This window comes from Aedes albopictus, chromosome 3 (assembly GCF_035046485.1).
Source record: "Aedes albopictus strain Foshan chromosome 3, AalbF5, whole genome shotgun sequence".
Classification (NCBI taxonomy): domain Eukaryota; kingdom Metazoa; phylum Arthropoda; class Insecta; order Diptera; family Culicidae; genus Aedes; species Aedes albopictus.
In genome coordinates this window covers 25,118,888-25,143,887 of record NC_085138.1, presented here as the reverse complement: position 1 = coordinate 25,143,887, position 25,000 = coordinate 25,118,888, and the positions used below count along the sequence as shown (strand labels likewise).

General features: G+C 39.4%; 1 protein-coding gene across 3 annotated transcripts in view; it reads right to left on the bottom strand.

Annotated features, from left to right (window-relative positions):
* Positions 1-25,000, bottom strand: part of LOC109418403 (tyrosine-protein phosphatase corkscrew) — a 318,951-nt gene that overhangs the window by 277,974 nt on the left and 15,977 nt on the right. Inside the window, exon 1 of one of the 3 annotated variants that reach the window (XM_062855671.1) lies at positions 4,688-5,085. The exons of the other annotated variants lie outside the window; for them this stretch is intronic. Coding sequence (XP_062711655.1) covers positions 4,688-4,701 — 14 coding nt within the window. The 5' untranslated portion in view covers positions 4,702-5,085. Of the gene's footprint in view, positions 1-4,687; positions 5,086-25,000 lie in introns of those variants that run through there. 3 annotated transcript variants of the gene reach the window in all.

Below are 25,000 nucleotides of genomic sequence, written 5' to 3'. Positions count from 1 at the left end.
CTACAAGAATTCCTCCAGGATTTTCTTCTTTAGGGTATACCTCCTGCAAATCATTCCCCCTACCCGGAAAGATTCGCTTTGAGAGATTCCGCTGAAAATCCTTCAAGGATTCCGTGTGCTAAATAACTTAGTGCAATTAATAAAACATCATTTTTCGTGATCGTATCACACTATCGTCGTCGCTTATATCGTGTTTCGAAATTCTTTATTCGCGGGTGCTTTCGGTGAAGTGTGAAACGGGAGTTATCCCACAGATTACTCCTGGAATTCCTTCGAGAATTCCTCCTGGAATATCTTCGAATCCTACAATTCTATCGGGAAATTCACCTGGAATTCATTCGGAGATGCCTCTTGGAATTACTTCGGGAATTCTTCCTAGAATTTCTTACGGAGTTTCCTCCTAGACCTCCTTCGAGAATTCTTCCTGTAATTCTTTCGGGCATTTCTCATGATATTCTGTCGTAGATTTCTCCTGAAATTCCTTCGGGGTTTCCTCCTGCAATTTCTTTGATGATTTCTTTAAGAATTCCTACGGAGATTCCTCCTAGGTTTCCTCCAGGGATTCTTCCTGGAGTGCTCCTGGAATTTCTATGAGGACTTCTCCTAGAGTTCTTTTGGGAATTTCTCCTGGGATTCCTTCGGAGATTACTTCTGAACTTCCTATGGGGTCTCTTCTTGGAATTCCTTCGGAGTTTCTTCTTGAAAATCCGTCAGTTATTCCGCTAGGAAATTCTTCGGATATTCCTCCCAGAATTCCTTCAGGGGTTCCCCCTGAGATTCCTGCAGGGAGATTTCCTGTAATTTCTTCGGGGATTTCTCCTAAAATTCCTCCTGGAATTCCGTCGGTTTTTTTTTTATTTTTGGGTAATTTGTTCTGGAATTCTATCGGGAAAATATGGTTTACGAAAAACTTCTGCGGATAGATCAGTTCTACAAGAAACTCACGAAAAAAACGGCCTTAATGTCATCGACTATCTTCGAAAAAATGCAAATTAATATTCATGATGATTCACACTCTAGAAATTATATCAAGGATTTCTCTCCAAATACTTTCTCGGGAGTTCTTGTTGACTTTAACCAAACTTCCCCTTGGAATTGATTCCTGGACTTCCCTTGAAGATATTACCAAGATTCATTTCAGGGGATTTTTTTCTGGAAGCTTTCTCAACATGTCCAAAGTTTCTTTCAAGCTGTCTCCAGAAATTTCGTAAAGGATTTTTCTCGAAATTCTTTCGAGATTTTTACCGAACTTTCTGTCAAATTTTTCGCGGGAATTTCTCTGGTGTTTCCTCCAGGATTTCCGTAGAGGCTGAGATATTCAACACAGATCCTGCCAGGCTTTTTCCGCAGCTCTTCCACCCAGGGATTTTCCTAACTATTCCTCTTAGGATTTATCACGGAATTTCTTTTGAAACACCGTAAAACGGGATATCATTGATCGACGAAGGTGACTGTGTATTACTGAATCGAAAGAGCACTTAGGATTGAGCGCATTTCACTGAAGAAATACGAGGAGTTCTTTACCGGCCTTACTGAACAAGTAGCCTCTATTGAATATATCCGTAATAATGAAATATTGATAAGAGGGAAGAGAGCCAATTCGCTCTAATGCATAGCGGGGTATAGCCGCCAATTCTGCGATACATACGAAGCAAGGATTCTGAAGTTTATGGGCGGCGTTATGAAACTCGTTAAAACACCAAATCCAGTGGACTCATTTGCTTTTGACCCAGCTGTGAAAAACTTTCACAGCTTTCCGTCTATACTTTGAGGAATCCCCGGAGCAACTTCGGAAGAATTCTCGGAAAAACTCCCTGCGGGAAGAGCTCTACAAAATCTCAGAATAAAGTATGTGAAGCATCTAGAGAGGAACAGGAATCAAGAGGGCAACGGTGGTAGAAATGACAGAGAAAACTCTGAAGGAAATCACTAGAAGAACTTTTATTATTTTTTTTTCTTGTGAGTAAACACAGGCAGGAATCCAGGAACAAATTTCAAGTAGCAGTACTGAAAGAATACCTGGACGAATTAATGCAAAAATCCCTGTAGGAATCCCGGAGCTACGGAGAGAATTTCGGCAGGTAGCCAGAAGGAACTCGGAGAAGACATCAAGAACGCAAAGAGATCTCTGGCAGATATACGAAACCAATTTCGCGACGAAGCCTGCTAGGGATTGAATGCGGAATTTGTGGAGGAAAATCGAAAAGAATTTCTGACTTAGTTCTTGAATAAGTTCTTGCTTCTGGATGAAATTCCAGCTCCCTGCATTTATATGGGCATCTCCGGCTTGTCGGAAACATCTTATTGAATCTTTCGTTTTACTCTAATTGGGTTATGAAACTTTTTTTTTCTAAATGTTGCTTGCTTCCGGAAAAACTATTCATCCGTATATTCAACTTCTTCGCGGAACCACAAGCTGGCTTTGATGGAATTATCAGGTTTACACGAGAAAGATTTGTTTTGACATTCCTGCACTACATGTAGTAAAAAGTTATGCTCGAAAGTAGTGGACATTACATATTTGAAAACATTTTCATTTATTCCAACTACACTGTGTGTACGGATCTGTGTCATTTGGCATAAAGTCTTTCGTATAAGGTCGTTTGGCATAAGGTTACTTAGCATTAAAGTTATTTGGCATTGTTATAAAAATAAGGACTTGATTATGCCAAATGTCCATTATGCCAAACGTCCAGTGACCTTATGTCAAAAGACCTTATGCCGAATGTCCCGCTTTTTAGTAAACACTGTGAGCTTTACTAGAATAAGTAGTGAAGTTTGCTACTTCCTTCATACAACTCATCTTCACTTCTTACGAATATTTGCTTAAAAGTCAGCCTTCATACCAGTGAGACGGGTTTGGTGGTCTAGTGCCTACCGCTTCTGATGTGTCCTGGATCCCAGAAGGTCCTGGGTTCAATCCTTGGCATGCCCCTTTCCTCCTACTTTGTATCCTTTTATCTACTTTCTCTTTCATGAGTTGCGATGGGGATCTCGATCAGGTGGCATTGTTCGATGGAAAAAGTGAAAAATGACGCGTGTTTGGGGCGATCTCGATCGGGTGGCATTTTTCGTAGGAAAGAGTAAAAAGTTATGCGTGTTTGGGACGGCTGTGATGGGGATCTCGATCGGGTTGCATTTTTCGGCGAAAAAAACGAAGTGACGTGTGTTTGTGACAGTTGCGATGAAAATCTCGACTGCGATGCATTGTTCGAAGGAAAAAAGTGGAAAGTGACACGTGTTTGGGGCAGGTGCACATTCTCCTTCCTGAAGTGAAGTGATAAAAATGGATGCACACTTGGTAGCAAACAGTATTGCAGACATTGATTGATTGATTTGTCTTTATTTAAGAGACTATTGCAAACAATTGAAGGAGTCAAGGAGTGGTTGCGGTCATCCGACGACATGAAACTGGGTGAGATCATTCCGAGTTTTTTTTTCTTTACATACTAGAAGAAGTTGGTAATTTGCGTTTCATGAGGACTCCTGGAGTCTGTAACGCGTTTAATAGAACGATCGTTGATGTATGTGCATTACCCTTACGATCGCGACCAAATAAATCATAATCGGGATGAAGACCGTGTCGTGCACTTTCATAAAACTAGTGAATTATTTCACCTACCAAAGGTGGCTCCAAGATCCATACCTTACCCCTACTAACAAATACTCCTTCCCGATACAACTGTGGGGATGCTGTGGATTCCACGGTTTCTAGTAACAACGGTTGTCGAACTAACATTCCTTCCCCTTTCCCGATGACCGTAAGGACGTGGTCGGCGCCGTTTTTGACTTTAAAATATTGAACTCTCGAATTGTGCACATTGAGAGTGTGTAGCTAGTCCCAAGCACCATTCATTGGATCTCTGTGCAACTTCGATTGTTCTGGTCAATCACGGAGTGGCAACTACGATGTGTACGGTTATCTTTGCTTTGCTTTTATCTACTTTCTCTTTCACAAGTTCATATCCATCGCTAGAACAGAAACGGGTTGAAAAAACCGTTTCCTCTCCTTCCAACTTTTACAGCACAGTGTCAATCTATCATATAACGCCTGCAAGTTATGCAACCAAGCGAAGTGTGCCGCTTCTTCAAAGTAATCAATACTCAATCTATCACCTAAATATCCCCTATCCATGGGTCGCATCACCGACCAAAGGTGACCCCCACATCTCACATCCTACCCCACTAACAAATAGCCCTATCTGTGCTGGTTGTGGGGACGCAGAGTGTTCTCGGTTTCTAGTAGCAATAACCATCAGACCAAATTTACGGTCCGCTGCGATATCTTCCAGTTCTCTACTGATATGTATGTACACGGTTTCACTGGCGTGCAGAAGCACCGATTTCACGTTTGAAACGTACATTGGTGCGTCGACTTAACTGATTTAGTGTGTAATTGTAAGCTATAGTCACAACTATTTTGGCCTTCCGTGAATTCCACTGTTTGCTTCTGCCAACCTCCGGTGTGTCCCGACCCAATGGAAATAATTGCTGCAGCAAGACTTCGGCACCTAGGTATTAACGATCTTCGCATTGCATTGTATCGCTTTTTTTTTCTGTTCGCTTGTTTTAATATCGCGACGATACATATCACGGAGAATTCCATTCCCAGCACAATTAGTCAAGCGATCTACCTCCCCACCCCACTATTTGGCAACATTTGGGAGCCAGATGGAACGGAGCTCACCTCAACCTTGTCATTGCGACGGCACACTCGACACAAAAAGACACACTCGAGATTGCAATCAGCCAGCACTTCCTCCGGTCGACGAAATTCGACGATCAGACTTCTGGAATATCTCGTAGAACCGTATCGATCGATGAACACCCGAAGAAACAGATCAACCGACTACAGGGACAACGCAGTCACCAACTGCAGTTACTACACGCCCGAATGTGCGGTTCGTCGCACATGTGGTGCATCTTTATGACAACGACGACGACGACGATAATGGCTATCAACAAACTCCGCGCACTACACGTACCTCTACCACTACACAACCCACCGACTCGACCGACTAACGACAGCACGAAGGCGACGAACAAACGATCCACTCTGATCGCGACAAGCCGGCTGCTGCAATCGAACTACCTACGTTTGTTTCGTACGATCATCTGGTACGATGCGGTGCACACACCGGGCCCCCAGGGTGCACAGTTAAAAAAAAGTTATGTCTGTGTTGCACACAAATTTGGATAGGATTCGAACTCTGGTCTTCTTAGTGGGAGCAACGAACAATTCCACTGGGCCGTTTTTAGCAAGCTGATCAATTTGGAACAAGTAGATCATTGACAGGTTATTTTCATAATACCCTAAGTGGAGCTGAACAACGAACTTTTCAGCTTTGCTTTTCTACTTGTAAATATCAATATAAAATTGTGCATTCTTCTTCTTCTTCTTTATGGCTCTACGTCCCCACTGGGACTTGGCCTACCTCGCTTCAACTTAGTGTTCTTTGAGCACTTCCACAGTTATTAATTGAAGGGCTTTCTTTGCCTGCCGCTGGCATTGCATGAATTTGTATATTGTGAGGCAAGTACAATGATACACTATGCCCAGGGAGTCAAGAAAATTTTCCCGACTGGAACGGGAATCGAACCTGCCGTCTCCGGATTGGCGATCCAAAGCCTTAACCACTAGGCTAATTGGAGACCCCCAAAAATTGTGTATTACTTACTTCAAATACTGATGTAGCTGAACACAATGCCGTATAAATTCTACATGCAAATTCAGGTCAATAAATTTCCATTTATTTTTACAGTGCACACGGCTAGCGCGTGCAAAAACCCCAAAAGGGTATTCAGCCTGTCACATACAAAGTATGCAAAACGGCAGCCTGCTTCCTTCGACGACGGCCTATCCACTACACTTACTACAAAAAGGCAACACTACAGACTCGCACAACGACGATCACATTGCCGGCAGCGATGAGCATCTGATGTGCTGCTGCGATGATCATCACGGTGGGCATTGTGCGTCTCGCTATCACCGAGTACGGGGGGTGTCCGAATGGTTTTCTCAGCGATGAGAATTCCATTCAAATTTTTCCCCGGTGTGAATAAACTTATACAAAGTTTGATTACAAAGTACAGAACTTTGTTTATGTTCGACTTTGTACTTTTCAAACTATTAGCGTTAGAATTAGTTCGCGTTACCGTAGCTTATGGTATACTACACAGAAAGAAATTCTGAAATTTACACGTGACGTAAATTAGAACGTTTAAATTTCCATTTCATTTCATTCGATTTTACATAAAAGAATTTCTTGCACGCAAAGTTGTTAGCCAGCTCCATACTGCAGTCGACCTGTAATTTTACAATCCGATGAAAATTTGTGTTGAATGCGATGGAGGTCATTTCGTTACAGCCAACTCGATGTAACAATTTTTAACTGTGTACACAGATAAAAATAATGAGATTTACACGTCATGTAAACTTCATTTTAGTCATGTAAACTTAGTGTTATGATGGTTTACATGATATATCATGTAAATTTGTGTTATATGTCATGTAACAACTCAGAGTCATGCAGAATTACATGACATATAATGAAAGGTTACATGATATTTTATGACTTTTACATGATATGTCATGTAAACTTCTGTGATATCCCTCGCTCCAAATATGTGCATCAGAATTTTACATGTTTTTTTTCGATCTGTGTACGTAGATTGGATACTAAAAACATTAATTTTCCTTTTGGTAATCTTGTCCAAACTACGCTCAGGAAAAAGGGTGAAGAGTTAACCTTGTTATAATCCTAAACAAATTATACCCAAGGCATGAATGTCTCTATTCCCGGTCACACCCATTTGGGCCAGCAACTTGGGATAGGTGGAAGAATGTTAACGTAGATTGCATGTGATTGCCGTAGATTATGTAGGCCTTGGAAGTTCTGAGCTCCAGGACATTTTGCATACCTTACAATATCGTACAACCTCGGAAAGATTTACTCGTAACATTTCGGAGTATCATGGATAACAATGACCGATAACCGCTAACGTAGATTGCATGGTGCTTGCGGTAAATTCTGTAGACCTTGGAAGTGCTGAACTCCAGGACATTTTACATACCTTACAATATCGTACAACCTCAGAAAGATGTTCTCGTAACATTTCGGAGTACCATGGATAACAATGACAGATAACCGCTAAGGTAGATTCAATAGCGATTGTGGTAGATTTTGTAGAACTTGAAAGTCCTGAACTCCAGGACATTTTGCATACCCTACAATATCGTACAACCTCAGAAAGATGTTCTCGTAACATTTCGGAGTACTATGGATAACAATGACCGATAACCGCTAAGGTAGATTCAATAGCGATTGTGGTAGATTTTGTAGAACTTGAAAGTCCTGAACTCCAGGACATTTTGCATACCCTACAATATCGTACAACCTCAGAAAGATGTTCTCGTAACATTTCGGAGTACCATGGATAACAATGACTGATAACCGCTAAGGTAGATTCAATGGCGATTGTGGTAGATTTTGTAGAACTTGAAAGTCCTGAACTCCAGGACATTTTGCATACCCTACAATATCGTACAACCTCAGAAAGATGTTCTCGTAACATTTCGGAGTACCATGGATAACAATGACCGATAACCGCTAAGGTAGATTCAATAGCGATTGTGGTAGATTTTGTAGAACTTGAAAGTCCTGAGCTCCAGGACATTTTGCATACTCTACAATATCATACAACCTCAGAAAGATGTTCTCGTAACATTTCGGAGTACCATGGATAACAATGACCGATATCCGCTAAGGTAGATTCAATGGCGATTGTGGTAGATTTTGTAGAACTTGAAAGTCCTGAACTTCAGGACATTTTGCATACCCTACAATATCATACAACCTCAGAAAGATGTTCTCGTAACATTTCGGAGTACCATGGATAACAATGACCGATAACCGCTAAGGTAGATTCGATGGCGATTGTGGTAGATTTTGTAGAACTTGAAAGTCCTGAACTTCAGGACATTTTGCAAACCTTGTAATGTCCCGAAACAGTGAAACATACTTGTCGTTCAATTACAAAGCAACTCGGAACAAAACTGTCAAAACCTGCAAAGCTATATTGAATTGGACCTGCGGTAGATTCTGTTGACCATGTAAGTCTTAACTCCAGGATAATTTGGATACCCTAGAACATCCGAACAAACCGAATACAGTTGTCTGCTTATGTCTTGCGACTCTATAGAGTATTCTGCATAATAGTTCCATGAATTTATTGCATTGTTTAGATTCAGGCGTGTACAGATCTTATGGATTAGATTCCATAAAGTATTGGAGGCCTTGAGGTGATCTAGGTTTATTGGACGTGATCACCGAAGTAAATCGGGTATCAAGGATCTCCGAAACCCATTTTTCAATGACAAAAATCATGACTACAAACAATTTCACGGAAGATTTCCGAAAATTACAAAAAAGCCACCTATTTCGACCCCCCACCAAAAGGGGGGAGGGTGCAGAGGGATGTCCATGAATACATTTTATAGTACAACTATTCCCCTTGATGCATACAAAATTTCAGCTTAAAAGCTTGAAAAACCACTGAGATCTTGATTTTTGAAAAATTTTGGACCGTCCTGCCATTTTAAGGAATTTCCGAAAGAATTTCAGGAGGGTTCCGAAGAGATTTCCGTTTAATTGAGGGGACGCTCCTGAAATTCCATGAAACGCTAATGAAACCCCTTGAGACTCCTCGTCCATCTCTTGAACGGTTCTGAAACTTCACGGAACCCCCTGAAACGCCCCTGGAACTTTTCTAAAAGCGCTTGGAACCTCTTGGAACGTCCTAGATTATTCTGAAACTTCTAGAAGTCCTCTGGATTACTCCTGGAGCGCCCTGAAACCCCAAGAACACATCTAAAACGCCCTTGAAATCCATTAAAAACACCTAATATCCCCTGGAATATGTCTGAAACTCATTGAAACTCTCTAGAACGCTGAAACGTCCTTGTAACCCCCTGGAACACTCCTGAAACTCATGGAACGCTCCCCAAGATACTTGGAACGCCCCTGAAACCCATTAAAAGCATCTGGAACACCAATGAAATCTTCGAACCCCCCTGGAACACCCCTGAAATCCCCTGGCACGCCCTAGGAACTCAATGGAAACCCCTGGAACGCAGCTGAAATCCCCTGGAACAATTCTGAAACGCCCCTAAAACCCCTTGAAAATCCATTGAAACCCGCTGAAACGCCCCGGAAATCCCATGGAATACCTCAGCAACGACCCTGAAACACCCGCGAAACCCCTGGAACATTGTGAAGGTTTCCCCTGGAACGTCCCTGACAACCCCTCAGAACGCTCTTGAAACCCTCTGTAACACCCCTTCAACGTCCCTTAAACCTCCTGCAACCCAATCAAATACGCTTGAAAGAAATACGAAAGACGGACCCGGTTACGATGGTGCTTCACCAAATGGTAATTTTTCACAAACATATCTCTCAATTTGTTAATTAAACACACACTGTCTTCGAAATTCGAGTTTTTTTTTGTCTATTTCAGACATACCAGCCGACTGGTACAGCTAGTGAAAGGCGATAACATTATTTGCCCCTGAAACTCCTTAAAAACGCCTGAAACGCTTCAGAAATCTTCTGGAACACCACTAAACCCTTTGAAAACCCCTGAAACTCCTTGGATAATCACTGGTGCGCTCTAGAACTCTTTGAAACACCTCTTTGGAACGCCCATTATACTCATTGAAACCCTCTGGTGTGCTTCTGAAAACCCTTGAGACCATCAGGAACACTCCTGGAACTGGAATGCTCCTGAAACGTCTCTGAAATAAAAAAAAAAAGTTGGCAGTCATGCTAGCAGTTTAGGTAATGCCAGTGTTCAGCAATCGAATCATGAATGCATAATGGAAGTGCGATGAAAAAATATATAAATATTCCGATGAGAAGGCAATCTTTACCTCGAGTTAAAGCGCTGTGGTATTTTTTACAACACGTGAAAAAAATCGCTTTTCTAAAATAAGGTGGTCCAAAAAAACCTAAATTTCCCTTTTTTATATTCAAACTGTCATAACTTTGGAACCCATAGACTCAATCTTTTTTACGAATGGAAAAATAATTAGTTCTAGATTTAAAAAAATATCATGAAACAAAAAAGTTATTTTTAATATGATTCAATAATGATCTTCACAATGTTGTACCACAACGACTATACTTTTTTATGTGTGTAACGAAAGTTAAACTATTTTTACATAACATATCCATTGGCGTAGCTAGGGGGGGTTCCAGGGGTGCCTGGCACCCCCTAGAATGAATTTGGCACCCCCTAGAATTTTTCCTTGATAGTAGCTTAAAATTAAAACTTCACACGATAATTCCAACATTTATTAATGGCGCATTTGAACAAAACTAATGCTACAAATGAAATGACTTCATTAATTATTTTACGTATTAGCGTTTTGGACTAATATTCTATAATTAAAACACTAAAAAATATGTTTTTGCTGATCTGTTACTTTAGGACCCTTCAAATAGGATTTTCTTGAGACGCTTTTTGAAATGTGTATCAGTTTTTCAGTTCTAACAATGGTCTGGGTGATTTATTTTAACCATTGGCCCTAAAACTGCACCGCACTCGCGCTGTATAAGACGAGCATGGTTTTTGTATCAGCAATTTCATTGGAAATTTGTTTTGAAATTTCAACGGCAACTCATCTGAATTTCCTTCCACAATTCTTTTTTCGATTTCTTTACAAACTCCTTTGGCAATTTCATGGTATTTTTTTTTGTAATTATTTATAATTTCATTGTATTTATCATAATTATTGCTTCTAAAAATTGCTTCGGCAATACGTCCATATTTTTTCAGCATTGTTTTTTTTTTAAATTTATTCGGAAATTTCTTAGGGAATTCCTGGTTGCATCATCGATGATTTTTTCGGTGATTCCTTTGAGAATTATTTCGGTGTTCAGCACTTTCTTTGAACATTTCTTTTGTTATTTGTGTGGAAAATCTTACAGTAATTCCTGTCAGATCTTCGGCAATTTCATTTGAAACTTTTTCGGTAATTCCTCTGAAAATTCCCTAGGCAGTTAATTTAGAAGTTTCATAAACAATTATTTTTAAAATTCCAAGGGAATTTCTTTCACAATTTCTTTTGTATATTCTTTGGAGATTTTTTCGGCTATTTTTTTGTGAATTTCTTCGCCCATTCCTTTGCAAATCCTCTGACAGTTCCTCTGGAAATTCAAAAATTCAAAATTTAGAACGGAATTGTGATTTCCAAAACAATAGTCGAAAAATTTTAAAATTGAGTTTCCGAATCAATTTGCAAAGAAATTCTCGAAGGGATTCTCAATTAAAAAAAAAAACCGAAGAAATTCCCAAAGAAATTGCTGGATACATTTCCATCAAAATATAATAAGAAGTTTCCAAAACATTGGCAACTGTATTAGAAATGTCTTAGGTAATTTTTAAAGGAATTTATTCAGCATTTCTTTTGGGAATATCCCAAGTACTCTTAGAAGAACGATTAACGGCATTCTTGAAGAAATTATGGAAACTTTTCGAAGAAAATAGGAGCTGAACCAATGCTAAATTAAATTGCCGAAGTATATATTTCAAAGGAAATTCCAATGAAATTTCCATGAAACTTTCCACAAGTATCAAAAACATTTTTTTCTCAAAGGGATTCTCGGAAAATATGCCGCAAAAATTTTGAAATAAATTTCCAAAGAAATTACCGAACAATTTTCCAAATACCATGCCAGCAAAATTCTTATAGGAATTGTTGGCAAAATCATCAAAAGAATTTCTGATGGAATTGCAGAGGGAGCAAATTCTGAAGGGATGTTCGAAATAATTCTGAAAGAATTGCCGAAAATGTTTTCAAAGAAATTCTTGAGCGATATCTATAAAAAAAATTGCCGAAGAAATATCCAAAGCATTACTGAAAAAGTTCCCAAAGCAGTAAGAGAGCCGTAGCGTGGTCCCATGGCACCCTAGGCAAGCGTCCAGGTTGGCACCCCACGACAACTAAACATTGTTAATTTGTCTAAATATGTGGTTTTTTTTATTCAAATTTTCTTCAAAAGTTATATGATGATGTTTCGAAAAAACATATTCCTTTCGATTTTGTTTTAATTTTATTATAGTTTTTTTCATTCGTGTAGTTTCTGTAGGATTTTCAATTGGAGTTACCCAAAAAATATTCAAAATCTTTTTCTCTTATGCAAGTATAAGTACAAACACATTTTGCATTTCAAGAATCTCACTAAGACCAGCTCAATAATTAGAAATAATATTTCAGATTCATAATATAAATAAATTATGCATATTTTTTTACTGGAAACCTAACAGTTTTTTTTAATTTTTTGTTTGTTTTGTACTCAATTGAGTTTCACGGGTGTTCAGGAAATTCAAACGAACTATTTTACCAATTTTCGGCGATTAGTAAAATTGGTTTTACCTGACTTTTCCCATAAAAAATACCAAAGGTTTCTTCTGAAGTTAAATCAAAATATTTCTCAGAAGATCTGTGAGAAAGTTTTCAGTAATGATTGGACAAACCATGGATATGGAAGAATACCAGGAGAAATTCCTGAAGGAATCTCTACAGAGGTTTTTGTTCTCTGGAAGAATTCCTGCTGGAATCATTGGATTAAATTATGCAAGAATCTCTAAAGGAGTTTCAGCAAAAATATCCAGAGGAATACTGGATGAAAATCCTGGAGAAATTTCAGCAAGAATTTCCAATGGGATTCATGGAATAGCTCTTGGATGAATTCGTGGAGCAGTTTATGAAGAAATGCCTCTAAGAATTTGTAAAGAACATCTGAAAGAATTTAAGAAAGAACACATTTACTTGGAAGAATTTTAAAGGCATCACTAAAAAAGTATCTTAAGTATTTTTTTTGAGAATTAGAAAAAAACCCTGAAAGGTTTTATCAGGAAATCCCTGGAGAAAGTATCGAAGGAATCCAAGGAGGCTTTCAAAAAAAAGCATTGAAGACGTTTTGGATGAAATCAAAGGCAGATTTTCTTAAAAAATATCTGGAGAAATTTCTGAATGAACTCCAAATTTACGGTTTTCTGGAGGAGTTTATAAGGAAATTCATGAAGAAACCTTTTCTCGGAATTCTAGCAGAAATATATGGAGCATTTCCTAGTAAGCATGAAACAATTTCGGAACGAAATAGTTTCTAAGCGATGTGATAGATTTCTTGTTTTTAAAGAAATTCATAGATGACTTTCAGAAGAAAACTTTAGTCGAATTTCTAAAGAAAGTCATAGAAGATTTTCTAGAAAAATCCCTGGAAGAATTTCTAAAGGGATTCTTCGGATTTCTAACGGAATCTCTGCTAGGTTTTCCTTAGGAATTTATGGCGGAATTATTGAGAAAATCTATTAAAGTGTTCCTAGGCATCTAATCCTACTTTTGCAGGTATCTCTAGGAGAATTCCTAAGAAATTTCTGTAAATTCTTAGAAATATTTCGGGACAAATCCTTTGACTAATTTCTGAATAAACTCCTAGATAACTGCCTGAAAGCCTCCCTGGAAGAATTTCTGATAGAATTTAGAAATTCCTTTGAGAAATTTCAAGGAAATCTGCAGAAGAATTTTTTATTTGTTTTTTTTAAGGATCCCTGAATGAGTTTCTGAGAATTTTTTAGGAGAATTCTTGAAGAATTGTTCAAAGAAATCCCAAGGGAAAATTACTGCAATATTTTTTAAAAGATTTTCTGAAGGCAACTCAGCAAAACAATCTGAAGAAATACTTGGTAAAATTGATGAAATAATTTCTGGAATATAAAATTTTTATTTGGGGGAATAGGAATAAAAAAAACTCAATGGTATTTTTTGGGGTGTAAATGACGTAAAAAATTCTGCTAGATTTGCAAGAGACTTAGCGCAAACAGACATTTACTGGAAATAACAGTTTTATGAACTGAAAGAGCATCGTCTGATTTGTTTTTCATTTAAAATACTTTTCAAGCACTGAAAAACATTCCATTAAATAAATGCGAAGAAAAGCCTCGAACGTAACCTCAAGACCACACACGTAACCGCAACTCTCTGTGTCAAGACTTTTCCCAGTGCGAATGTTTTGGAATTTACAGAAAGAAACTTTCACTAATCTGCCGAAAGCTCATTGATTATGTTTTGCTCAATACAAAATACTAAAATAGCTTCTCAAAACAAAAAAGTATTCAAATTCCCATGTAGCATAAAAATTCAAAATAATCTAGAGAGATCTAACTTTTTGAAGAATATGGAAGAGAATAAAAACATATGATCATTCTCAAACATTGTTAATGATGAAATCTTGATAATATTCAATAAAACAATAGCATACTCCTGTTTCCTTCAAGCTTTAGAATCTTTCGGTGCCACTTTGAGGCTGGTGCCCTTGGCGGGAACAACCTGGCCAACCGTACGCAACGGCTCTGAGCAGTAATCGGAAATCGGAAAGGTTTGCCAGATAATTTTTCAAAGGAATTGTTAATGAAATTCCAAAAAAAAAAATTCGAAACAAGTAACATTAGAATTGCCGGATGTATTCTGAAAGAATCTGCTGTAGGAATTTCTTAAACAATTACTGAAGAAATCTTAAAGAAAATGCCGAAGTAAACTGAATTCAAACATTAAAAAAATACGACGAATTTCCTAAAAAAAATAGATGGAAATTCAAAAGATATTTGCAGAGGAATTTGCGAGGAAGTTGCTAGAGTCATTGTCGAATGAATTACCAAAAAAAAAACAGCTGACGTAATTGAATAATGCTTGAGAGATTCTTAAAAAATCCGGATGATTTGTTGATGAAATTGAAAAAAAAATGCCAAACAAACTTCTCATGGGATTGCCACAAAAGTTTCCATGGTAATTAATCTATATATATATAAAAATGAGTTTGAAGTCCCTTTGAAGAAAATCAACACGGCCGAAATACAATCAATCTAGAGTGCGGTGCTTTTTTAAGCTCAACAGTTGTCAAACCACCACAAGACGGCAAGACGAAGTTTACCGGGACAGCTAGTTACCAATAAAATTATCACAGGAAGTGTCGAAAGGAATTTTGTAAAAAAAATCAAACATATTGCCGAAGAAAGTCTCAAAGAAATTGCCGAAGGGAGTTCAAATAAAATGCATAAGAAATTTTCCAATTCCAAAAAAATTACTGAGAAAATTCCAAAATGTATCTAAATTGGCATACAAATGGTAATACAATTTCCAAATAAATTGCCGGGAATATTCCCTGAGGAATTTTCGAGAGAATGTTTTGCCGAAAACAAAAAATAAACTCGATTATCTGGTCGAGTTTTGGAACTTCCCAAAACATGTGTCTTGCTAACAGAATGTCTTTTACAAAAAGTTTGTAATTTAGCTCAAGAGAATAATGCGTTGATGTCACCAACATGATTTGACGCAGTCGCGCACATCTATTTACGATTGCGATTAAATTTACGGGTTAGTTCTTCCCGTACCGCAGTATATTATTATACAAGGAAATTGAGGGTAGATCGGTATTTCCTTTTACAAAAAAAAACAAAAGCAAACTGGAAGCTTCTGAAACTGGCACCCCCTAGGCACCCCATCGGAAAAAATCCTAGATACGCCAATGAACATATCAAACAATTAGAAATGTTCTTCAAGACATTTTTGAGCTGCATTTTATTTTTTAAATTCAAGTTTTGTGCTCACGTATGGAATGCATGGTCTCCATCACTTTAAAAATGCCGTTTATTGCCCATTGCGGAAATTTATGGATTCCGACGCGAAAAATGTGTTAAGCTTATTTCTGGCGCGACTGCAATTTAAACGTTAACTTCCAATGCAAAACTATCACCAAAGGTGTACTCAACTACACAGCATCAAATATTCACTAGTATGCGTTCTGTTTTTATACCTGTGATCCCACGCGAAAAAAAACGCAACTAATTTGCGCACAGGAGTCTAAACAGGTGGAATCTCCGCAATATTTTATTTATTTTTTATTTTTATATAGGGAAATTTAAGTTGTTTCGGCAGTTTAGTTCTCTTCGTCATGGTTTTTTTTTTTTGAAACCTGTTGATCTCTGAGTTTGCCTCAAGTCCATCCTTACCAAGCTGAGTTATATGCCCAAATTTCAGGCCATTTGCCCCAGAAAACCAGAAAATTTTTCAATGAGCTCCTTTCTGAGATTCCTCAAGAAGTTTCTTAGAGTCTTTCTATGATTCCTCCAGAAGCTTCTCCGAGGATTCCCTCAGGAGTTCCTTCACGAATACCTCTTTGAGTTTCTTTTGAGATTCCTCCAATATTTTCCAATATTGACCAGAAGTTGCTTCTGGGATTTTTTCAAGAATTCTTCTAATAATTCCTCTTTCTGGGAATTTCAAACGTGATTTCGTCCGGTATTTTTCCTAAAGTTCCTTCCTGAATTCACTCCTTCTTTTTGTGATACTTTTATGGGTCTCCTGGGATTTTCAAGGAGTTTCTTGAGATTCCAGGGAAAAATCCGGAGTGGCTCTGGAAAACTCTAACGTGATTTTGTATGAGTTATTCAATTAACATTTTCCCAGTGGTCTATCCAGGATTCCTTCAGAAGTTTCCTCTGGGATTCATCCAGTTTTTTTGAATTCCTAAAGAGGCTGGCATGCATCCCGGAGTACTTGGAATCCTCCATAAATTATTTGTGTGATACCTCCAGGAGTTCCTTCTGAGATTTCTATGAAGTTTCCGTCAGGAAATGGGATTATTTTTGAAATGTCTTTAGAAGTATTTCTACACCGGGATTTTCAGAAGAAAATCCCAGAGAAATGTAATCCCAGAAGGAGCTTTTGAAACCCAGAATGAACATCTGGAGGAATTAATACAAAACTACTGGAGATATTTCAAAAAAAATTTTGGGCAATGGAGGAGGAACGCCGAGATGCGATCGATAACTAATCCCGGAAGGAGTTCCTGAAAGAATTCTGGAATAAGTTCTAGGAGGAATCCCCCAAGAAGTTTTTCCTGGAAGAACTCTTGAAATTTCTGAATGAATGCCTGGAAGGAACTTCTTAAGCAATCCCGGAGAGAATTTCTAGAGGGACCCTGGAATAAGTCCAGGAGAAATTCATGAAAGGATCCCACAAGAAACTTTTGGTGTAATCTCCAAAGAAAATCCTGAACGATTCCCAGAAGAAAGTATGGGAGAAATTCATGCAGGAATTCTAGAAGGAGTTGCTGGAGTAATCCCGATAAAAGAAGGAAAACCCCCGCAAGAAATTCTTGGTGAAATCCAGGAAACATCTCCTGGATCAATCCCAGAGTACTCTTGGATACATCTCAGAAGGAACTTCTTTAGAAATTACAGAAGGAACTCCTTCAGGAATCCAGACAAAAAATCTGAAGCAATTCCGGAAGGAATTGTTGGAGAAATCTCAAATTTTTGAAAGAGGAGTCTCATAAGAAAATCCTTGAAAAATCCCAGAAAACTCTAGAAACAATCTAAAAGGGAAGGAGTGAATTCCCTGAAGGATGAATATTTAAAGGAACTCTTGGATAAATCTCGGAAGCAACTTCTGGTCAATCTTGGAAAATTTTGGAGGAATCCCAGGAATTTCCAGGAGGTATTCGTAAAGGAGCTCCTGAAAGATTCCTCGAAGGAACTTCTGTAGTAATCCAAGAAAGACTCAATTCCAGAAGGTGCTCCTGAATGAATCTGAGAAAGAACTTTAGGAGGAATCTGAGAAGAGACTTCCGTATGAAAATCAGAAGGAATTTATGAAGGAATTCAGACGGAACTTCTGAAGGAATGCCTGAAGCAATTCTGCTGCAGGGGAATTCACTGGTATTTTTTTACATAGGTACTGTAGTTCACCCAGTGGCACGGTAAAAGCAGGGTATGCTGCGCAATACAGATCCCATTGTGATCTACTAGCCTCTGCACAGCAACTCCTATCCCTACCTCCTCGTGATACCGGCCGGAAACTACGAGCAACCTTAGGGAAGATCGGGTAACCAACCCCGGTGGGAACTTTGGTCGTAGGCTGGCAGGGAAGGGGGGGGGGATTGCTTCGGCAAACCTGAGCGTCTGTTCTCCAGGAGGAGCGGCTCACAACAGCGTCTGATCCCCATGTTAGGGGCGACTGATCAACGTCCGTATGCCAGCGAAGAACTCTAAGTTCAACTGTGCACTATGGTCCTCCGGAAAGTAGGGGGTGGGCATCCGGCCCGGCCCTACGAGCCAGCCGTAAAAACCCATTGTAACGGAAAATACGAACCGAGACCAACGGCAACGACCACAGCGCACAAAAAGGACTTGCGATTGGAAACTCGGTACGTGGAACTGCCGATCTCTCAACTTCATTGGGAGCACGCGCATACTCGCCGATCTACTGAAGGACCGCGGGTTCGGCATCGTAGCGCTGCAGGAGGTGTGTTGGACAGGATCCATGGTGCGAACGTTTAGAGGTAATCATATCATCTACCAGAGGTAGAGGTAGGTGCAGGTTGAGGGTCAAGGGCCGATTCTTCAACTTCAGCATAATAAACGTGAACAGCTCACACTCTGGAAATACTGATTATGACAAGGACGCAATTCACGCGCAGCTCGAACGCGAGTACGACCGCTGCGCAAACCACGACGTCAAGATCGTCATAGGAGATTTGAACGCTCAGATAGGCCAGGAGGAGGAATTCAGACCGACGATTGGAAAGTTCAGCGCTCACCAACAGACGAACAAAAAAGGCCTACGACTCATTGATTTCGCCACCTCCAAAAACATGGCCGTACGTAGCACCTTTTTCCAACACAGCCTCCCTTATCGTTACACCTGGAGATCACCACAGCAGACGGGATCTCAAATCGACCACGTTCTGATTTACGGACGGCACTTCTCCGACATTATCGACGTCAGGACCTATCGTGGCGCCAACATCGACTTCGACCACTATCTGGTGATAGTTAAACTGCGCCCAAAACTCTCCGTCGTCAACAATGTACGGTACCGGCGACCGCCACGGTACAACCTAGAGCGACTGAAGCAACCGGATGTCGCCTCAGCAATAATTGAGTCAGCATACGCGCAGAATCTCGAGGCCGCGTTGCCAGACGAGGGCGAGCTCGATGAGGCCCCTCTAGAGGACTGCTAGAGTACAGTGTAAGCAGCCATCAACAACGCAGCCGAGAGCACCATCGGGTACGTGGAACGGAATCGACGGAACAAATGGTTCAACGAAGAGTGCAGAACGGTTTTGGAGGAGAAGAACACAGCGAGGGCGGTAATGCTGCAGCAAGGGACTCGACAGAACGTGGAACGTTACAAGCAGAAGCGGAAACAGCAGACCGGCCTCTATTGGGGGAAAAAGCTCCGCCTGGAAGAAGCGGAGTGCGAAGAAATGGAAATGCTGTGCTGTTCCCATGAAACACGGAAGTTCTACTAGAAGCTCAACGCATCCCGCAACGGCTTCGTGTCGCGAGCCGAAATATGCAGAAATAAGGACGGAGGCCTCTTGACGGACGGACGTGAGGTGATCGAAAGGTGGAAGCAGCACATCGATCAGCACCTGAATGGTGTGGAGAACGTAGGCACAGGAGACCACGGCAACGGAGGAAACGACGACGCCAGTGTAGCGGAGGACGAAAATGAACCAACTCCCACGTTGAGGGAAGTTAAGGATGCCATTCATCAGCTCAAAACCAACAAAGCAGCTGGTAAGGATGGTATCGCAGCTGAACTCATCAAGATGGGCACAGAAAAGTTGGCCACCTGTCTGCACCGGCTGATCGTCAGGATCTGGGAAACCGAACAGCTATCGGAGCCGTGGAAGGAAGGAATAATCTGCCCCATTCACAAGAAAGGTGACCATTTGGAATGTGAGAACTTCAGAGCGATCACTACTTTGAATGCTGCCTATCTCAGATCATCTTCTGTCGTCTGTCACCTAAAACGAATGAGTTCGTGGGAAGTTATCAAGCTGGCTTCATCGACGGCTGGTTGACAACGGACCAGATATTCACTGCACGGCAAATCCTCCAGAAATGCCGCAAATACCAGGTCCCAACGCATCACCTGTTCGTCGACTTCAAAGTGGCATACGACAGTATCGACCGCACAGTGCTATGGAAAATCATGGACGAAGACGACTTTCCTGAGAAGCTGACTAGACTGATTTAAGCAACGATGGACGGTGTGCAGAACAGCGTAAGGATTTTGGGTGAACAATCCACTTCATTCGAATCTCGACGGGGATCTCGACAAGGTGATGGACTTTCCTGCCTATTATTCAACATCGCTCTAAAAGGTGTGATGCGACGAGCCGGGCTCAACAGCCGGGGAACGATTTTCACAAAATCCGGTCAAGTTGTGTGCTTTACGGACGACATGGGCATTTTCACCAGAACATTTGTACTGGTGGTACATGCTGGTAGGCGGAACCGAAAAGTTATCCTAAATTTATAAAACAAAGTGATTTAAATATCTCTTTTTATTTCAAGCCGAACTTCCATCGACACTCCCACCGCCCAATCACCTAGTTCAACGCAAGCCCATCCCATCGAATGCCGCCCCTGCATGACACTCGGTGTCACATTCACGAGATTTCAATTGCCCGTTCGTACGGAAATAGCCCAACTGCATTAGTACGGTGGCTGACTGACTGACTGACTGATAGTGTCACTAGTCACGCGATTCATCAGAGTTTCGTTGCCCTACCGCCACTTTCGCCCCTCTTTGGTTCGGTTCATTAGGACAGGAGCTTCCAACTTGTAGATACAGCCAAACCGTGTGTGTGCATTTGAATTTCAAACAGTAGTTAGTTCAATTGATTCGGTCACTACACATCTGTTACATTACATACTGCTGCTGCTGCTGGGTAGTAGTGTACAGCTACCCAGTACAAAAAAAACCTAGAAGATGTCCCAGGGAGATGATGAAACATCGACGATTGACACAATCTTTCACTGAATTCGTCATCGACCCGGAGACGAACAGTGAGAGCAATGCAGAACAGCAACGTGACCCGACCCGACCGGACCGATTAGTGAGTACAATTGTCCGATCGTGACGTCGTCGTCGCCGTTATAAATATTCTAATCTTTGTACCGTCCCCGGCTGTCATCCGCTGGCCGTTCGATAGGGGAAATGGAGCAAGCGGCTGGACAAATTTGCATCGGCCGGTCGCCATATGTTGGGGCATCGAGAAGAATATCATCGACCCATATAATCGACATTCCAACTGCGAAAGATCTCGGATGACTTTTGGCTTAGGGTAGTTGCTGAAACACGGTTTTGTCTTAGAATAACATTTTGATTGGAGCTTGAGCTTGAGCTTGATCCGTCTGTGTATGCTACTTCGGTATTGCTAGACCAGCTACACTCAGACAAGGAACCAATGAGTTTTAAATGTGGTCTGAGCCTGATTCATGCTAACCCGATCAGAAAGGCATAACAAAATTATAACCGATTGAGTTATTTATTTCAAACATTTTTCATAACAGAATGAGTTATAAAATTCGTCGGTTAGGTGTTAAAATAACAAAAAATATAACTAAAATTGCTCTAGCCATAACATAATTATAACAGGTGTTGATACAATTTTATCTAATTTATAACAACGTGAGATATAATAAATATTGGAATGATCAAAAAGTTATAACACATGTTGTTATAAATTAGATATATATTGGGTAAAAATTGAGTTGGGTAAATTTTAACTCATTTTTTGGGTAATTTTTATTAAGAGTGTTATTTATTTTTAGCGAAAAGTTTTTTGTATAAAAAACTTGCTCTACGTAGTATATAAAAAACCCTCACCCAGACGGGAATCGAACCAAGGACGCCAGCCTTTAACTGCAATCCGGCGCCTTTATCAATGAGACCATTGCAGCACTTGAAGTGAAGGGCGGTATATGATCAAGTGGTTCTTCGTTTTGGCGGCTGGTCTATAAATAGACTCATTTGTCCAACGTACAGGGGAGAGAAAATATGACGTCACATAAAAGTGTTCTTGATACAGTTGATCGCAATTACGTCATCTTAGGATATAATAACAAAAGTGGATATAATTTGATTATAATTGTAACTCAATAATTTGCTCTGCATTTTGGCATGCTTTATCTCATGATTTAGACCAAAAATAAATGTCGTATCTTCATCAAAGTTGTAGAGATAGATAATGGCTAAACAGTGAAAAGAGTGGTATACAATTTAACCTTCTCTTGGTGCAAGCGAGCAATTAAATCAGAACATTTCGACATGTGTTATTAAATAATTATCAAGGAAGTTCCTGCCTATGGCAAAGTTATGCAGTAGTCTGGTGGTTTAAAATTTCACCGCATCGTGGCGTTAGTGTGCATTTCTGGAGATTGTCAGATTTAGATGGCTTGTAAAATAAAATGCAGTGTTTAAAGCACAATTTCAACATTACAAGGTACAAGAATTGACATACTAAAGCAATTCTGTGGCGTATGCTTTGCCTCGTGATATCATATAATGTTTTTATTTTCAGCAAAAATAGTTTAAATAAGAAATTCCCCCACTAGTTGAAAGCACGTGTTCGGCATTTGCTTCGGCATTTGCTCAAGATGCATGACGATGTCCATCAGCACATCGGTAAAAAAGAAATAGCCTTCTGCTATTGATTGTTTTTTTAAAAGCTTTCAACACTGTTTCTCATTTTGAACTACTGCACAGATTATCATATCTATTTGTTTTCAGTTGAGATTCTGTTTCATTGAGTAAATCCTATTTGAATAACCGCTTTAAAATTGTGGAAGCTAAAGGAAATCATTGAAGCCCGATCGGTACTCTTTCGGGCGTGCCACAAGGATCGGTTTCAGGACCATTGATGTTAGCCTTATTTATCAACGACCTTCCTTCATCTTTGAGTATGTAATATCCACACCACATGTTTGCAGATAATAAGAAGCTGTATTTCTACTGAATTGATATGGACGTTAATTGCATGGCAATGAAACGTGACTAACGACATGGCGTGACCAAATTAGATATAAATTTCAAAACACCACAAATTATTTTGTTATTAATCAATTCTTCAAAAACTAAGGTGATTTTCTTTTGCAGGCGACTAATTGTTTCAGTTGTATCATGTTAATTCAATAACAATGATAAAACTTCTTATTTCAGAATTTATTAAAATAATCTTGAATGGGACTACAAACTGCAAAACCTATGGATGATTGTGAAACTAAAAACTTACTTCATAAGTGTTAACAGTTTCAATGAAAGTCATCCTTTTCATATCCATTTTGTTGGCTCACTTATCATAGCTTCATGTGACCGTTTGATAGTTGCATTAACCCTAGTAGGAAGTTGGGGTCAATATGACCCAGACAAGCACGCTGAACGTACGCTACGCCTTCGTGGTGCAAAAGCCTAACATATTAGGAGGGTTAAATCATTGCATACGTTGGGCATTAAATTTTACTAGATACTCTGTGTGGCTCACCTACAATGACAACTGCTGGGATACTCATTTCTTATTTTTTTAACTACGTTGCTGTGCGATGCTATATATAGAATCATTCGCTAAGGACCTAAAATCACCACTAATATACTGATGATCTTAAGGCTTAAGCATCCGTCATTATTTTTCGGGAAATAAAAAGCAGTTTCTCGCTGTAAATCAAAACATCGACCATGAAAATATATTCACTGCATTCTTTTAATCATGTGGAGTACAGTGAATATTAGCGCGACAATATCCATCTGAGCTTTCTTAAAAGTTTGGATCATGATTCAAACATGCCAAAAATACTGCATTTGTTTATTTAAGGTTTGAATTTCAATTTGTGTTAGTGAATTTGAACCTAGATAATCAAAAAATCGATTTTGAATTTCCAATAAGGGATAACCCTGAATCTAAAGTTGTTGGCTATTAAATGTTCAAGTTAAGAACTCTTAAATAGCTCAATAATTGACTACCCTTCGTGATATTGAACTGTTGTACTTGGTCCACTCTGACTGAACATAAAAATTGAATATGGTAATCATCAGAGTAATGACAGAAACATCAAATTTCAAACTTCCTGCTCACATTATACACCACTATTATTAACTGTTGTCCTACTTGTGCATCATTTTTTCATCAAATATGTGAAAACTTGAGTGCAAACTGTAGTTGGTTGTAGATTTTCCAAAAATCGTTCACTCAGACTGGACTAAGTACAATCAATTACATAGCAATTTATCGGTTTCAAGCTTTATTTTACATGTTTTCACGATCAATACAGAGCGATGCTTTTATGAATAGTTATTAAGGTTTATGGCAAAAATTCAAGAACATTTGTTGAAAAACTCAAAACCTATAGAGTTACAAGCTTTAAAGTCGTTTTTCTAGAAATATGGTTAAAGACACATGGTCCTCTCTGACTTAACGCCGACCAAATACAAGTATGTCAATAAATAAATTTAATGAATTACCTGAATTTTCTTAAAGGTCTTGATCATGATTTGAACTTGTCAAAAATCATGTATTTCACAAGCGCAGTAGCACCACACAGCGGCGTAATTGCGTACCAAACACCACCTGTAAAATATTCATTTGACATAAACTGCATTTTCAAAACTATAACTGAGTTTGTTATAATGTTCATATAAAGATGATCAAAATATTTTTTTTTGTATTATAACTGACCTTGTTATAATTCTGATATAATTAAATCAGGTTTTCAAATCATTTTTGTCAAATATATCTAAATATAACAAACGTTGATATATCTATCAACCGCTGATATAATTCTGTTACATTTTTGTTATGCCTTTCTGATCGGGAACTGTTCATAAGGTTTCATAAAACGTCGCGATTTGATGTGTCGCATGTATAAGTTTGGTTCACTTTTACATTTGACCACTTTTAGCGGGACACCCGGAACTAGTAACACTACCGGTAGCAACTTATGTGGACTGTGCCTATTTTCATATTATCCGTACATCAGGTTACTGACAAAAAAAGCGATTTGGTGTACTGCAAGCATGGGTTTGGTTAATTTTTTTACATTTTACCAATTCCGGCGGGACACTCGGAACCAGTTGTGGGACACTACC